Source organism: Mesoplodon densirostris, chromosome 9 (genome assembly GCF_025265405.1).
Source record: "Mesoplodon densirostris isolate mMesDen1 chromosome 9, mMesDen1 primary haplotype, whole genome shotgun sequence".
Classification (NCBI taxonomy): Eukaryota; Metazoa; Chordata; class Mammalia; order Artiodactyla; family Ziphiidae; genus Mesoplodon; species Mesoplodon densirostris.
The window spans coordinates 108,739,482-108,755,201 of NC_082669.1; the positions used below are offsets into that span (position 1 = coordinate 108,739,482).

The window sequence follows — 15,720 nt, forward strand, 5'->3', positions numbered from 1 at the left end:
CTTTATTCTTTTGCCCTACCCAGGTACGTGGGGAGTTTCTTGCCTTTTGGGAGGTCTGAGGTCTTCTGCCAGCGTTCAGTAGGTGTTCTGTAGTTGTTGTTCCATGTGTAGATGTATTTCTGGTGTATCTGTGGGGAGGAAGGTGATCTCCGTGTCTTACTCTTCCGCCATCTTCCCCTCGTCTCTTGTCCCTATTTTTAAAGAAAATGACTTCATCATTTCACCGTTGAGTATCATTTTTGCTGTAAGATATTTAGAGATTCTCTTGGTCAGATTAAGGATTTCCCTATTCCTAGTTGCTAAGAATTGAGTGTTGAATTTTAATAAGCTCTTTATAACCTCCACTGACCAAATCATATGCATTTTTCCTTTAATTTTTTTTAAGGTAGTAGATAATAATAGGTTTTCAAATATTGAACCAGCCTTGTATTCCTGAAGTAAATATAACTTGTTCACATGTACTCATTTTTTAAAACATTATTTGTTTCAGTTTTAGTGTTCTCTTTAAGATTTTCATAATCTGTCAGAGATTGTCTTTAATATTCCTTCCTCATACTGTCCCTGTTTTGTTACCAGGATGATAATAGCCTCAGAAAATGAGACAAGAGCACATTTCCTCTTTTTCTGTTCTTTGGAGGCAGTTGTATGAGACTATTCATCTGTTCCTCAAATGTTTGATAGAACTCACTTGTAAAATGGTCTAGAAATGTTTTTATCTAGAAATGGTTTAATATTCAAAAGGACTAGTACAGCCATCCCAGTTTCCTGATTTTCCAGTCTTAGTTGTGCATTTATATTTTTCTAGGAATTTATCCATTTCACTTAAATTTATGAACAATACTTTTATTTTTAATCCACATCTATATTTATGTTCTCTTTTTCTTTTTTGGTAGTATTTATTCCTGCTTTCTTTTTTTCTCTCTTTTTTTTTTCTCTTTTTCTTGATTAGTCTTGCCAGTGCTTTGTTAATTTTATTGATCTTTTAAAGAACCAACTTTTGGCTTTGTTACCTTGTTTCATTTTCATTTTCTGTTAATTCCTGATATAACTGTTTTTGTTTCCTTCTTTTACTTTTGTTGGGCTTATTCTGTTTTTCTGAATTCATTGTTTGTGGTCTGTATTTTCTAACATTAGCATCCCAGGCTATAAATTTGGCTTTTGCTGTATCTCACAAGTTTCAAAAAGTAGTATTTTCACTATTTAGTTCTAAATAGCTTCTAATTTCCATTTAGACATTTTTTGAGTTTTCTGGCTATCTTTTTGTCCTTGATTGGTTTTCAGCTTAGTTGTCTTGTGATCACAGCATGTGGTCTATAGGATGCAAACTCTTTGACCCCACTTCTTGAGGGCATTTGCTTTTGCTCTGTCCTCTCATGGACAGCTCTTCCCCAGATATTTGCAGTACTCACTACTTTATTTCCTTCAGGCCTTGTCTAAATATCACCTTCTCGGTGAGGTCTTCCCTAGCCATCTACCTAAAATTTCACATACCCTTTTCTACTTCATGTCACTCTTCCCTGCTTTATTTTTTCTCCTTAGCACTTACCACTTTCTAATATTATCCAACATCATGTTCAAAACTGGGTAGGGAAGGAAGTAAAGTCCTTAAGGGATATGTGGCTGGGGACAGAAACAAAATAAAAGCTTTGAGAGAAGGGAAAGGTTGAGTGCCTGCAGTGAGATTGAAGAGTAACTAATAGTAGTGCAGGTGACCCTTGAACAACAGGGGTTTAAAGTGCCTGAGTCCACTTATACGTGGAGTTTTTTCAATAAATAATATAGTTTGCCCTCTGTATTTCACAGGTTTTGAATCTGTGGATTCAACCAACCGCGGACAGAAATTGCCATCTGTGGTTGGTTGAATCCCTGGGTGTGAAACCCATGGATAAAGAGGGCCAGTAAGGGACTTGAGCATCTGTGGATTTTGGTATACACGGGGGCTCTGGAAGCCAACCCAGGCGGATACCAGGGGACAGATGCTAGTATGGGTAAGAACAACACAGCTGGGGAGTCAGGATTGTGCTCAGAGAGTGAGGTTTTCATTTAATATTTAAGAGGTTCATTGATCAGTGTGGATGATGATAAAATCAAGGGTAGGAGCAGGGTCCCTTAAGTAGAATGTGAGTGAAGGTTGTAGGAGGGACATGAATCAGGACATTTGGAAACTAGGGTTTTGAAGGATCCTGGACATCACCCAACATGGTGGTGGGATTTGGGATAAAGAAGAAAGATGTGAAGGAAATGTCAGTGTCCACCTGTCTTCCAGAGCTGCTTGATGGAATAGCCGTTGAATAGCATCGTCTGGCTTCTTGTGATTGGAGAAGGGATTGGCTGACTTTCTCTCTTGGTCCATTCTGCGTTCAGGGTCAAGGAGGCCAGGTTGAACTGGGAAGGCCTGGAGTGGTTTGAGGAAAACAATCTAAATATAAATCTTCTTAGATAGTTGAAGAAGCAATTGGCTCCTTAGATGCACAGTTCTTTATGGCATCAGAGCAGCCTGTGCAGTTAGTCTTGAACTAAAGATTTCATTGCCTTTTGAGGAATTAGTGCTTTTGTTTTCGATGTTGTTTGTTTGTTTTTTTCCTCCCCCCAAGCACATATTTTAGGAAGTTATAATGCCTGTTTTAGTTGAAATCTAATGTTTCACCTAAATGTTTCTAGTCTGTATTTCTGCAACATTTCTATTGCAAAGTTGCAACTTTTAATTTTTCATTTGTTTTGAATCCTCCATTCAACATTTTCTTCTACTTCCAAATAAAGTGGTTCTTTTTCTGTGCATGTCTTTAATTTTAAAAGTGCTAATCGCTGACATGACAGCACTCTCATTGTTACCTGACTTTCCTTTTGTGCTGTAGTCATTTCCTTTGGTATTACTGTAGTGGGAGTTTTTGTTTGTTTGGATGGTGGTGGTGGTGTTTTCTTTTTTTTTTTTTTTTTTTGAGCTTTTGAGTTGACAGGTAGTGAAATAACTAATAGTTCTTGGTTGGCAGATCATTAAGAAATTGAGCTATTTACTGTCTTCTGGGCTTACAGCATAACTGTACAAAACAGCTTAATTTAAAAAAAATTTTTATTTTGTTTGTTTTTATTAATTTTGTTTATTTTGGCTGCATTGGGTCTTTGTTGCTGCGCGCGGGCTTTCTCTAGTTGCTGCGAGCGGGGGCTACTCCTCACTGTGGTGCCTGGGCTTCTCATTGCGGTGGCTTCTCTTTGTTGCAGAGCACGGGTTCTAGGCACACGGGCTTCAGTAGTTGTGGCTCGCGGGCTCTAGAGCGCAGGCTCAGTAGTTGTGGCGCACGGGCTTAGTTGCTCCTCAGCATGTGGGATCTTCCTGGACTAGGGCTCAAACCTATGTCCCCTGCATTGGCAGGCAGATTCTTAACCACTGCACCACCAGGGAAGTCCAAAAAGCTTAATTTTGGAATTGGAGCTTCCTGATGTTGATTTGCTTTGTTCTGATTTGGGAGGCATGATAATATTATTTTTTAAATTATTTCATACTATAGAAATATGAAGTAATGGATAAGTAGTACTGCTTTGTAGATTTCTTCTGTATATACATTACTTAAATAGGGTTTCTCTGCCCTCGTGTTCAGTGAAACTATTTTATATGTGCATTGGGCTCTTTACAAAGAATTCCTCAGGAAGTTGTGTGAGGCCTCCATGAAGACCAGATATTATCAAAAAACTTAGGAAAAAACTGCTGTTCAATGCCATACTGTTTATAAGACATCATAAGGAGAGGGAAAATATAATTATTTGAACTCTTTCAGTTATAAATTTGAAATGTAACGAATCTAGAGTGGACATTAGGGCAGGTTTAATCTTTGATTGGAAAGTGAATCTTTTTTCAAGTTGCTTATTTTTATTTTTTTTTTATTTTTTTTTTATTTTTTTTTTTAATTTTTTGTGGTATGCGGGCCTCTCACTGTTGTGGCCTCCCCCGTTGCGGAGCACAGGCTCCGGACGCGCAGGCTCCGGACGCGCAGGCCCAGCGGCCATGGCTCACGGGCCCAGCCGCTCCGCGGCATATGGGATCCTCCCAGACCGGGGCACGAACCCGTATCCCCTGCATCGGCAGGCGGACTCCCAACCACTTGCGCCACCAGGGAGGCCCCAAGTTGCTTATTTTTAATAACAGATTTTAATATCCTTGGATTAAAAGATTGTCTTATAATTTTACAATTAGAAGGGACCTTAAATGTACTGTCATGATGCATGTAGTACTTGTATTTTCCTTATGAAAAGTTAGAACCTGAAAAAAAATTAGCAAACTGAAAGCAGAAAAATCCAGAACAAAGGTGAAGAAGTATCCATTAACATGGGCAAATGAATAAGTCAGCTATTTTGCTGCCGTTAGTTTTCTGAGTATTAACACATTGGCTTGTGGTTTTAATTGTTGAATCCCTTAATTTTTTTATTCAGTGCTGTCCATATATCTTCTTATATTTGGCTGTTGGTTAATGGTATGCATAGGGGTCCTAAGTAAATTGTTTAGAAGTGCTATTTGGTAGGTTGGGAAACTGAGCATAAACTTGGTAGTTGATTGAGAAGTGTCTGGATGTGTCTAACATATTTATCTTTCTCTTTTAGGAAACTGAAAATGGCCCTTCAGCTATGCTAGGTCTATAATGGGAAGTGTCACAGTTCGATATTTCTGTTATGGATGCCTTTTTACGTCTGCAACCTGGACGGTTTTGCTTTTTGTTTATTTCAACTTCAGTGAAGTGACTCAGCCACTTAAGAATGTGCCCATCAAGGGGTCTGGGCCCCATGGACCATTCCCCAAAAAATTTTATCCCCGTTTCACTCGAGGTCCAAGTCAAGTGTTAGAATCGCAGTTCAAAGCAAACAAAATTGATGATGTGATAGAGAATCATATTGAAGATCCAGAAAGAGGCAACATGAAATTCTCTTCTGAACTGGGTAAGTGTATTTGATTTTTGCTAGCAGCATGTCAAAGTATTTTATCATTGGAAGTTTAACTGTTCTTTAAATCATGTATTGTTCAGAGAATTGGAAATGTGACATTTTTTCTGCACTGATGTATTTCGTTCATGAACTAGCTGAGGTCATATGATTTTTGCAGACTCAGTAGGGAGTTATATTCTGTTTTGTCCAGTTCTGACTTCAATATTTTATGAGGACTTGGGAGAAACTAATGAGATCCAGAATAGGAAAAAAAAGAAAAGAAAAGAAAGAATGAAAAATTAAGTGGCTAGAGAGAAAATGGAACCTATGGGGAAGGATTATAATTGCTAGCATTATTTAATAAGGGAAAGTAATGGTTCAAAAGTGACTATTTAACATATTTTGAAAGGCAGAGTTAATTAAAACAGAACATAAACCATTGAGTTTAGAAATAAGTTGAGATTACTTATATCTAATAAGATTTCTACTTATAAGAATTATTCAGGTGCCAGAATATATTTATTAAATACAGGAGTTTATAAAATAGAAACTTTTTTATTCTTCAAAAATTATATTCTGTTCAATTTGGAAGCAAGACTCTGAATACTGTAATTCTAGAGCCCTGGTTTCAGCAAATTTTATTTTAAGGGATAAATGAGCCCTTTAAAACTTTGTCTTTAAAACTTAAAAAAGAACTTTGATGTTCATTGACGTGTCAAATAATTAATTTAAGAGTAAAAGCATATAGTCAGAGATTCTGAGAGATTGAAAGAGCCACAGAATATAAAGGAAATGTTAAAACAGATTTTTTTTTCACTGCATCATAGTTTCAAAGAATAAAATCAGTTCCTAGGATTTAATCACTTCCTAATACAGGAGGTTGAACATATTTAAAATTATATGAGGAAATGGAGGCTATTGCTTACTTTAGTTTTCATAAAATATACCTTCTAACTTTTTCAAACAGCCATTTGGACATTTTAAAAGCATTAATGGGAAAATTTCTAGTTTTTTTGTTTATAGTAATTTTTTAAACTTTTTAAAGAAGTAACATTGGGTTTACCATTTTGAATGGACTTTGTTTGCCTATGAAAGAAGTAGTGAGACAATTGTAGATATTTGAAGTGACAAACCCAAATTGCCTACCTGAAAAACTAAATTCTTTATAAAAGATCCTAAAGATCACAAAAAATATTATAGCGAATAAATGAATTCAGCAAAGTTACAGGGTACAAGATCAACACACCAAAACCAGTTGTATTTCTGGACATTAGCAATAAACAGTCCAAAAGTAAACTTAAGGGAACAATCCCATTTACAATGGAATCAGAAAGAATAAAGTACTTAAGAATAATATAGCCAAGGAGGTCTAAGATTTGTACACTGAAAACTACACAGCACTATTGAAAGAAAGAAAACTAGACCTAAATAAATGGAAAGAGGTTCATGGATGGAATGCTCAATACTGTTAAGATGTCAGGACCACCCAAAGCAACCCACAGATTGAATGTAAACCATATCAAAATCCCAATGGCCTTTGTTGAAAAGATGGAAAATCTGATTCTAAAACTGATAAGGAATTGCAAGGGGCTCTGAATAGCCTGAACAGTTTTGAAAAAGAACAAAGTTGGAGAACACACACTTCTCTATTTCAAAACTTCCTGACAGTGTGATACTGGCATAAGAATAGATATGTATCAGTAGATCAAAGGATAGACTGAGAGTCTGAAAATATACTCTGTGACATCTGTGGTCAAGTAGCATCTATGGTCAATAATACCCAAGGACAAGTAACATCTGTGGTCAGTTGATTTTCAGAAAGGGTGCCAAGAGCAGTTAATGTGGGAAGAATGGTCTTTTCAACCAGTGGTGCTGGGACAAATAGATACCCCCATGCAAAGGAATGAATTTGAACCCTTAGCTCATGTCATGTCATATTAAATTAACTCAGAATGGATCAAAGACTATAAAACCCTTAGAAGAAATCATAGGGATAAATAAGATAATTGAGGAAACACTGCATTCTGTATTTCATCCCCTCACATCTGGGAATCCATAAAACAAACAATATTCTTAAAAAAAAAAAAGAAAAGAAAAGAAAGAAAGAAACCTGCTCAACTTGAACCTGGGCCCCGGCAGTGAAAGTGCTGAGTCCTAACCACTGGACCGCCAGGGAATTCCCTTACTTGACTTTTAAAATCCAGTCTTTTCCTGAATTATTTGACCGTGAAATCTTTTTTTTTTTCTTTTTAACGTCTATTAATGTCCAGTGGAATTAGTTTTCCATGACCAGATTTTGAGAAATGCTGTTATAAGGGAGTCATTCTGTGAGGAGAGGCTAAAGGTTTTATGTGGTAAAGAGAAAGCAAGGGGAGGCTTTATTGTTCTTGGTAAAGGTAAGATTTCTGGCAATATTAGAGCAAAGATGTTAAATTATAATGATCTTGATTAGATCTGTGGAGGACTTTCTTGACCAGAGACTTTATAGAAAGGTTTATCAGTAGTATAATTTTTTAGGGAAGGAGTTCATATAAAAACTTGCTGTTAAAAAAATTTTTTTTTTTTAGACAAAAATTAACAAAACCAAAAAATACCTTCCATTAATTGGGGCCTGTTGAGGTCCATATGGGGTTCTATAATCTATTGCTTTTATGGAAGAATCATCATTAAGTCTCTTTTTTCTTGGTCATAGGTAAGTTTTTCTCTTGAAAATATTCTTAAGATTATGGCTAGTGAGCAGGTGTCATTTATGGTTAAGGTACACTTGCTTTTTGAGCTAAACTGATAAAAATTTGACTTAAACCTCAATTTACTTTTTTGAAAATGGAGACAAACTAGATTTGAGAAACATGGCTATTACCTGGTTATAAGAAGTTAAGATCATAATATACCAGTAATTGTAGCATTCCTTTCCAGATTTAATGTACTGACTGTGACGTCACTCTTTTGCAGGTATGATTTTTAATGAACGTGATCAGGAGTTGAGAGACTTGGGGTATCAGAAACATGCCTTCAATATGCTTATTAGTAACCGCTTGGGCTACCACAGAGATGTGCCAGATACAAGGAATGCGGCGTATGTTCCTTATTGGTTTCTGCTAGTCACTTTAATAACACGGTGTTTTTAGTGCCAGCATAATAGGTCATGGGGATGGCGGTAATATTTTGCAATCAGGCTTATTATTCAGGATACTAAAAAACTTAAGACAGATTTCCACTCATATTATGCTTGAAGCCACATGGTCTGAGATTGTACTGACAAAGTTCTAGAGCTTGCTGTGTTTCTTTTGAAATTTAAAATCTTGTGGGAAGAAGGAGGGGGAGGTGCTACCTGCATATAATTAAATAACCTTCCAAGCATAAGTTTATTTTAAATGTTTGTTTTTTGGATTCATGGCAAAAAGGAATTAATATCAGTGAAGAATTCTACTCATCATCTCACTTTTCTGTTTTCATTATTTTTGTTTCTTCAAAGGCTTTTGATTCATATGGTCAATCAGTCATTCATTCCACAGATCTGTTTCAGCACCTTTTGTTTGCTGGACTCTCTGTTAGGCCCTGGAAATAAACAAAATAAGACATAGTCTCTCGGTTCACAGGGCTTAGTGTCTAGCAGGGGAGGTAGATAAAGAAGTGAGTAATTGCAGTACCACAAGAATGAGGGCTGTGATAGGAGTTGGTGAAATGGGGTCCTCCAAACCAGAATGACCAGGGAAGGCTTCATAGAGGGTGATGACTGAGCAGTGATCTAAGGGAAGGTTTCCCCCTATATAGGGAACAGATCGAGGCATAAAATTATACTATTTGTCAAAGGGACTGAAACAGTTCATTTTGCCTGTAGTGAAGGAATGGCTAGAAACTGGAGGTGGGCAGAGCCCAGACATTGGAAGGTTTTGTATGCCATGCAAAAGAACATGGAATACCAGATTTTATTGTTTAAGTTAGTGGGTTTTTTAATTGTGGTTGCTTAAAGCCACTTAATCCTTTTTATCAAATAGTTGCTTACATGGAAGCTCTTCCATTATCCTGATATACATCATAGTTTACTCAAATCTTTTTCTATTATTGGGCAAAAAATAAAATTTTCAAATACAAAATTTCACATTTCCATTATTTCCTTTTGAAACCTCTTTGAGGAGAAGAAACTGAACATCAGCTTATGAGTGCTGCATTAAAAACTTGCAGTGATTTTAGTAAAAACACATTTTTATGTACCAAAAAAGAAAAAAAAATTCAAGTTTTTAGAACGTTGACCTAAAAATAAGCGGAGTTGCAGGTACTGGAGGGAGAAATCATTAACCAATGTAAACCTCTTGAATAAGAAAACACATTGTTATCTTAAACGCTTTTTAAAAAATTGTTAATAATGTAAGGAAGAGGCCGAACAAGGGGACAGTTAATGTTTAGTGAATAATAACCTAAAACATTTGAGCTTTTAAAATGTCAGAATTTTCCCACATTCGTCTTCACAGATGTAAAGACAGGTCTTACCCGACGGATCTGCCAGTCGCTAGTGTTGTTATTTGTTTCTACAACGAAGCCTTTTCTGCCTTGCTCCGGACCGTGCACAGCGTCCTAGACCGCACGCCAGCCCGGCTTCTTCACGAAATTATCCTTGTGGACGATGACAGTGACTTCGGTAAGGACTGTTGTAATTGGCAATGTGGGATCTAGGCTGTTGTTCACTGTCGCACTGACCACATCAGCAGAGCTGACCATTCAGTACTTAGTGGATAGGAGGACTCTCATGCACGCAGTTGCAACAGAGCCAACCACAATTAAATGCCTGATTATAGGGTAATTTCAAAGAAACTGCATTACCTTTGTAATCTGTTTTCAAACTGTGCTACCCAAATTTGGCCCTTGAAATTTTTCCCTTGGCTTACCTTTTTGAAAGAGTATTTTTATTTTGAAATAACTACAGATAGACAGTAAGTTACGAAGAGGTCCTGTGTACCCCTTCACCCAGTTTCCCCCATTGGTTACATCTTACATCATTATAGTACAATATCAAAACCCAGAATTTAACATTGGTACAATATGTGTGTACAGTTATTTGTCATTTTATCCCATGAGTAGGTTTCTGTAACCACCACTGTAGTCAAGGTACAGACTGGACTGCTCCATCACTCCTTCAAGAATGTTTTATAAACAGAATCATACAGTATGTGACCTTTTGAGATTAGCTTTTTTAACTAGACATAATGCTTTGGCTTACGTTTATCTCGTCAGTCTGTTATATCAGCTGTCTCTAGATAAGGTGGATTACATTCTGATAGCTCTTAGATGATCTCTGAAGGCCAGTATTTTATGATTCAGTACATACTTCAGACCTTTATTTAATTCAACATAGACTCTTCCTAAAAGTGATTTCATGTACACACAGCAGGATGGAGGGCTGTCCTCAGCCTTGTGAGAGAGGCTGTATCCCCATTTTACAGAGGAGGAAATATTAAGTAATTTGCTCAAGATCCTGTAGCTGTTAAGTGGTAGAGTTGACATTAGACCCCTGGTCTACATAACTCCAAGCCTTCTATTTTCATTACAGTAACCTGCAGAGATACACTGATAAATTGTATGTCAATTACATATTTTTTCACAACTCAAGGGTTTATTAAGCATCTCTCATATATCAACAACAGAATTGGTATGCAAGTATACAAAATGAGGAAATGTACACTGAGACCAATGGGTGCAAAATTCTCAAACCTTGGTAACTATTGAAATCTCATAGGAGAAATAGAAAAAAATTTAATTTCAAAAATGAATGATTAAAAAAACCAAGAATTTGAGTCTGGACCAAGTAGAAGATTGGCAAAGTAGTATAATTCTAGAATTTATGGTGTTGAATTTTTTTTTTAAGTAAACCTGTATTTTTCATATTGTTGGTATTTTTTCTAAAAGGGAAAATTCATGATCATTTACAATGGTTTATATACTAACTATAGAAAGAATTACTTATTATTATCTTACATGATCTTTGAAGTTATTATGAAATTTAAAGGTAAATGAGCTAGAATTTATAAAAAATATTTAGTGCCCATGGAAGGTGCTAAATTAATAAAAGAATGTATTTACTGCTGCTATTATATAATTCTTGGTAGGGCAATAGAAGTTGTTTCTCAACTGTTCTGAAATGGAGTAGGACTTAATAAATCACTTTGAAACAAAAGATATTTACATATCATTTTGTTTTAAATCTGATTTATATGCATTCAGCCAAGCATTCATTCACTCAAGATACTCATTTCAAACATTCTTTATGCAAAGTGTTGTGTTAGTTGCTATGGAAATACAGATAAGTCTATAACTTAAGTAACTATTCCTTTAGGCTAGTATTCCAACTCTTAACCCTCATTTCCTTCCTTCCAAGATAAGCTATGATCTTCTTTTAAAATAAAGCAGAAGAAGATTCTATATTTGCCTAAAAATTTGTTGTCACAAGTACCAGCCACGACTCTAGAGAATCTGCAAAATGTCTGTGCATATGTCTCATGTGGTTTGAACAGTTGTGCGACTCCTCATTTTCAGATGATGTGAAAGGAGAACTAGATGAATACATCCAAAAATATCTCCCTGGAAAGATTAAAGTAATAAGAAATACAAAACGTGAGGGATTGATTCGAGGAAGAATGATTGGAGCAGCCCACGCAACAGGTAGAACTTCCCATTGGCCTTTCTTGGTGGGTGTTGAGTGATGAGGGCTCTGAGTCTCCTGCCCTCCTGATCCCTGCGTCAGTCTCTGAAAAGTGGTGTCTTAGTGGGCACTGCCAGCAGGAAAGGTGAGGCTTGTTCAGTTTGGGAAAGGCCTTTCCATAACTCCAACCCGGTTGTCCCAAAGCACAGGCTCCAAGGAGGTGAACTCTGGAGTCCTCAGTGGTCTGCCTTTCTGGTTTTTCTTCAGTTACATTTTATATCGATTCAAATGTATTTCTTTTTACGGTTACCTCTATGGAAGGTTGGTGATCCTAATTTTCATTTATGATCTTGATAAAAATTTTTCCTTTTAAAATATATTTATTTAAGTTAAAACAAATGAATTTGTTAAAAAATATTAGGTATCTAATACTGCAGGTAATGCCTGGATATGGCCAAAAAAAATCATGAAGATAATTTTAAAATTCCAGAACTTTGGGGGGGCATTCCCTAGTAGTGAAAAAAAATCTCCTACCTTCCCATATACTGCTCTCCTCAAGATAACCAGTCACTGGGGTTTAAGTGGTTGGCACTGCTTTCTGCCACCACCCCTCCTTGTATACCCACTGTCCCATTTGCTGGGTTTAGCTGTGACTTCATTTTTAGAATCTTTCTTCTTCCCTCCTTTCTCTTAAACCTGCAGTGAACAGGAGCAATTAACAAAAAATGAGAAGTAGCTTCCCTCCATCCACTCTGCAGCGATATGCAGATTGAGTTCAAGGCGAGTTTTCTTCTTTAGAGTCTAGTTTTGACATATTGAAGGCACGAGGTAGAAAATTGTGGGGTATTTGCAGGGAATGGAAAGATTATGTCGCAGAACATCGTACTGTTATAGTATGTTGTTACTGAGGTTTATTGTTTTTCAGGTAACAATAGTCATGTAGTTTTTTTCTTTATGGTCTGTTGGTCCTTGTTCAAATATAGTTTAGGATCTGTCAAAAAATAAGCCAGTTTTTGGGAAATCAATCTCAGGTTCGATGTGACTGTTATTATCTTACTGCATTTAGTTAAGTTGGCTTTAATTGAAAAAGTAACATTTTTAGAATTAAAAAAAGCTATTATACATTTTCTCCTCAGAGGAAACTTGATAGAGTTGACTTCACTTCACTTGAATAGTGTACAGGTTGAACATTCTGCCTTTCTGTATTAAATGACATCTGGTGAGCTGTATGCTCTTAACATCCTCATAAAGTCCTTCACAGGAGGCCTTGAAGGACATGACTAAGTCACTGTCATCCTGGAGAACTTTCTTGCTGGAGGTAGTTCTGCTACTGTTAATTGGAATAGGATGCATCCAGTGCTTTATGAAATTCACGTAAAATCTGTATCAATACATTTCATGGATAAATGTTTAGAAAAATAATAATGCTGTCTGATGATGGATTCTAAGTTTCTCAGCTGTTCAGAATAACCATTAAGTTATCAAAGGAGTTTGGGATTATCAAAGAAACCCTCACTCCTGCTCACATTTATCAAGAGGAGTTAAAAATGCATGATAAAACCTTTACGATTTTAATTTTATTAACTAGAAGAAAAGAGCATCCCGTAGGGCTTCCCTGGTGGCGTAGTGGTTGAGAGTCCGCCTGCTGATGCAGGGGACACGGGTTCGTGCCCCGGTCCGGGAAGATCCCACATGCTGCGGAGCGGCTGGGCCCATGAGCCATGGCTGCTGAGCCTGTGCGTCTGGAACCTGTGCTCCGCAACGGGAGAGGCCACAACAGTGAGAGGCCCGCATACCAGAAAAAAAAAAAAAAAAAAGCATCCCGTGGCTGATGAGACTAGGGGGATTAGAAAGGAAGGGTGGGAAATGGAAGAAAAAGAAATGAGCGCGTGGCAGGCAAGTGGTGAATCCAAGGAGAAGGGAGCTGTGTTGCTGACGTGATGAGAGGGCTGCACGCTTCTCTCACTCCTGAGAATCGCTGTGTTGTAGCCATAATTGATAACTGGGGTAATGTGTCCGAGTCACCAGTGAAAATGAGTTAGGTTCTCTAAACTCTGTTTACTAAGGCAGGGAAATACATACTAATCTTATAAATATTTCCATTACAATAATTGTACTAAAAATACGCACAGCTGACCACTATCATTGCACCGCACTCCATACCTGGCTGTCCAGAGAACTGAATTGTTCCTGTGAGATTCTGAATCTTTTTACTGGGAGAATCTGAATCGTCTGTAAATTTTTTCACAGGTTGTGCACATCGTTTGCATATGTTCTTCAATCATAGCAGTACACTTCAAACAGAATTCCTGGCTAACAGACTTCTGAGTACTGGTTTAATAATTTGGGCTGGAAGGGTGGCAGTTACCTTTCACGCCTGTAAATGCATCAGCACTTGAACTGGTGGCCATACCTAACTTGAGTGTGGTGCAGCTCTCAGGGCCTCTATTGTTTGCCTCCCCAGGAGAAGTCCTGGTGTTCCTGGACAGCCACTGTGAGGTGAATGTGATGTGGCTGCAGCCCCTGCTGGCTGCCATCCGGGAGGACCGGCAAATGGTGGTGTGCCCGGTGATCGACATCATCAGCGCTGACACGCTAGCCTACAGCTCGTCCCCTGTGGTGCGGGGAGGATTCAACTGGGGGCTGCACTTCAAATGGGACCTCGTTCCCCTTTCTGAGCTCGGAGGAACAGACGGAGCTACTGCACCAATAAAGTAAGATTTCTCCTGTATGTGTGAAAAATTCCCAGAAGAGGAAACATGCTCAAAGATAATTCCTTTTTCTTTGCGGGAAGCAAAAGTGTTGGCTTAACTTGTTTGTCCGTTAAAAATTTTTGAGTGCTTACTGAATTTTACGTACTCTGCCAAGTCCTAAGGCAAGATTTGTGAATAAGAAATTGTCCAGGCCCTCATGGATTTATATCTTAGTGAGAAAGGCAGAAGAAGTCAACAATATCCTGGGATAATTGTTGCATAGGATAGCCTGGGAGGACCCCCTGTGCTGTGTTGTTTATATCACACACCACGGTTATTGCACTGGTCGTTAACACATCTTCAGTCCTTTGCTAGTGTGAGTGGTACTGAGAAGAACATTTAATACATAAGCCTTTTCTATAACTAGGATTTTAGGACGGATTCCCACTCGTACAATTACTGAGTCATCGTATGTGAATTATTTTCAATTTTCATCCATATTCTCTCATATTATAAATTTCTTATATGTTATTTCTCCTTATTTTTGTTTTCTTTTAAATTTCTCATGTAGATTTCAGAGACGTTTGTATTTTTACTTTTTAAAATTCTTAGACCTATTCTTTTAAACTTTTTTTTTAATACAGCTTTTAAAAAATATATATTTATTTGGCTGCATTGGGTCTTAGTTGCAGCATGCGGGATCTTTGTTGCGGCACGCGGGGTCTGTCGTTGCGGCATGTGGGCTCCAGAGCATGTGGGCTCAGTAGTTGCAGCACGCAGCCTCTCTAGTTGTGGCACATGGGCTCCAGAGCGCGTGGGCTCAGTAGTTGAGGCATGCAGGCTCTCTAGTTGTGGCGCACCAGCTCTAGAGCATGCAGGCTCAGTAGTTGTGGTGTACGGGCTTAGCTGTCCCACGGCATGTGGGATCTTAGTTCCCCAGCCGGGGATCAAACCCACATCCCCTGCACTGGAAGGTGGATTCTTAACCACTGGACTACCAGGGAAGTCCCTTTTTAAAACTTTTTTACTGTAAAAAAAAAATAACATGTAAAAAGTATACATGTATTTATGCATACAATTTAATAAATGATTATAGTGTGAACACTGTGAAACTACCACCAAGTCAAGAAATAGCACCCACATGCCCCCTGTATCTTGCACCCACAGCCCCTGCCCTTGTCCCTAGAGGTGTCATTACCCTGACCCACTCATCATTTCCTTGCTCTCCTGGAGAGTTGTACCACCTATGTATGATTTCTAAATGATGTAACGTCCAGTTCCCTGCTCTTGGACTTCATATAAATGAAGCCATGGGACTCATCACTGTCTTCTTTTAGTCAGTATTGCTTTAAAAGCCTCTGTGCTGCATTATAGTTGATTCATTTTTATTGCTGTATAATATTCTGTTATACTAATGTATCATAACATTTATCCAGTTTACTGTGGGCGGGGCATTTGGGTTGTTTTCAGTGGTTTTTT

General features: G+C 37.8%; 1 protein-coding gene across 1 annotated transcript in view; it reads left to right on the top strand.

Annotated features, from left to right (window-relative positions):
• Nucleotides 1-15,720, top strand: part of GALNT11 (polypeptide N-acetylgalactosaminyltransferase 11) — a 55,424-nt gene that overhangs the window by 25,825 nt on the left and 13,879 nt on the right. The window contains exons 2-6 of the mRNA XM_060107672.1: nucleotides 4,594-4,926; nucleotides 7,864-7,987; nucleotides 9,384-9,550; nucleotides 11,443-11,568; nucleotides 14,013-14,262. Coding sequence (XP_059963655.1) covers nucleotides 4,632-4,926; nucleotides 7,864-7,987; nucleotides 9,384-9,550; nucleotides 11,443-11,568; nucleotides 14,013-14,262 — 962 coding nt within the window. The 5' untranslated portion in view covers nucleotides 4,594-4,631. The remainder of the gene's footprint in view (nucleotides 1-4,593; nucleotides 4,927-7,863; nucleotides 7,988-9,383; nucleotides 9,551-11,442; nucleotides 11,569-14,012; nucleotides 14,263-15,720) is intronic.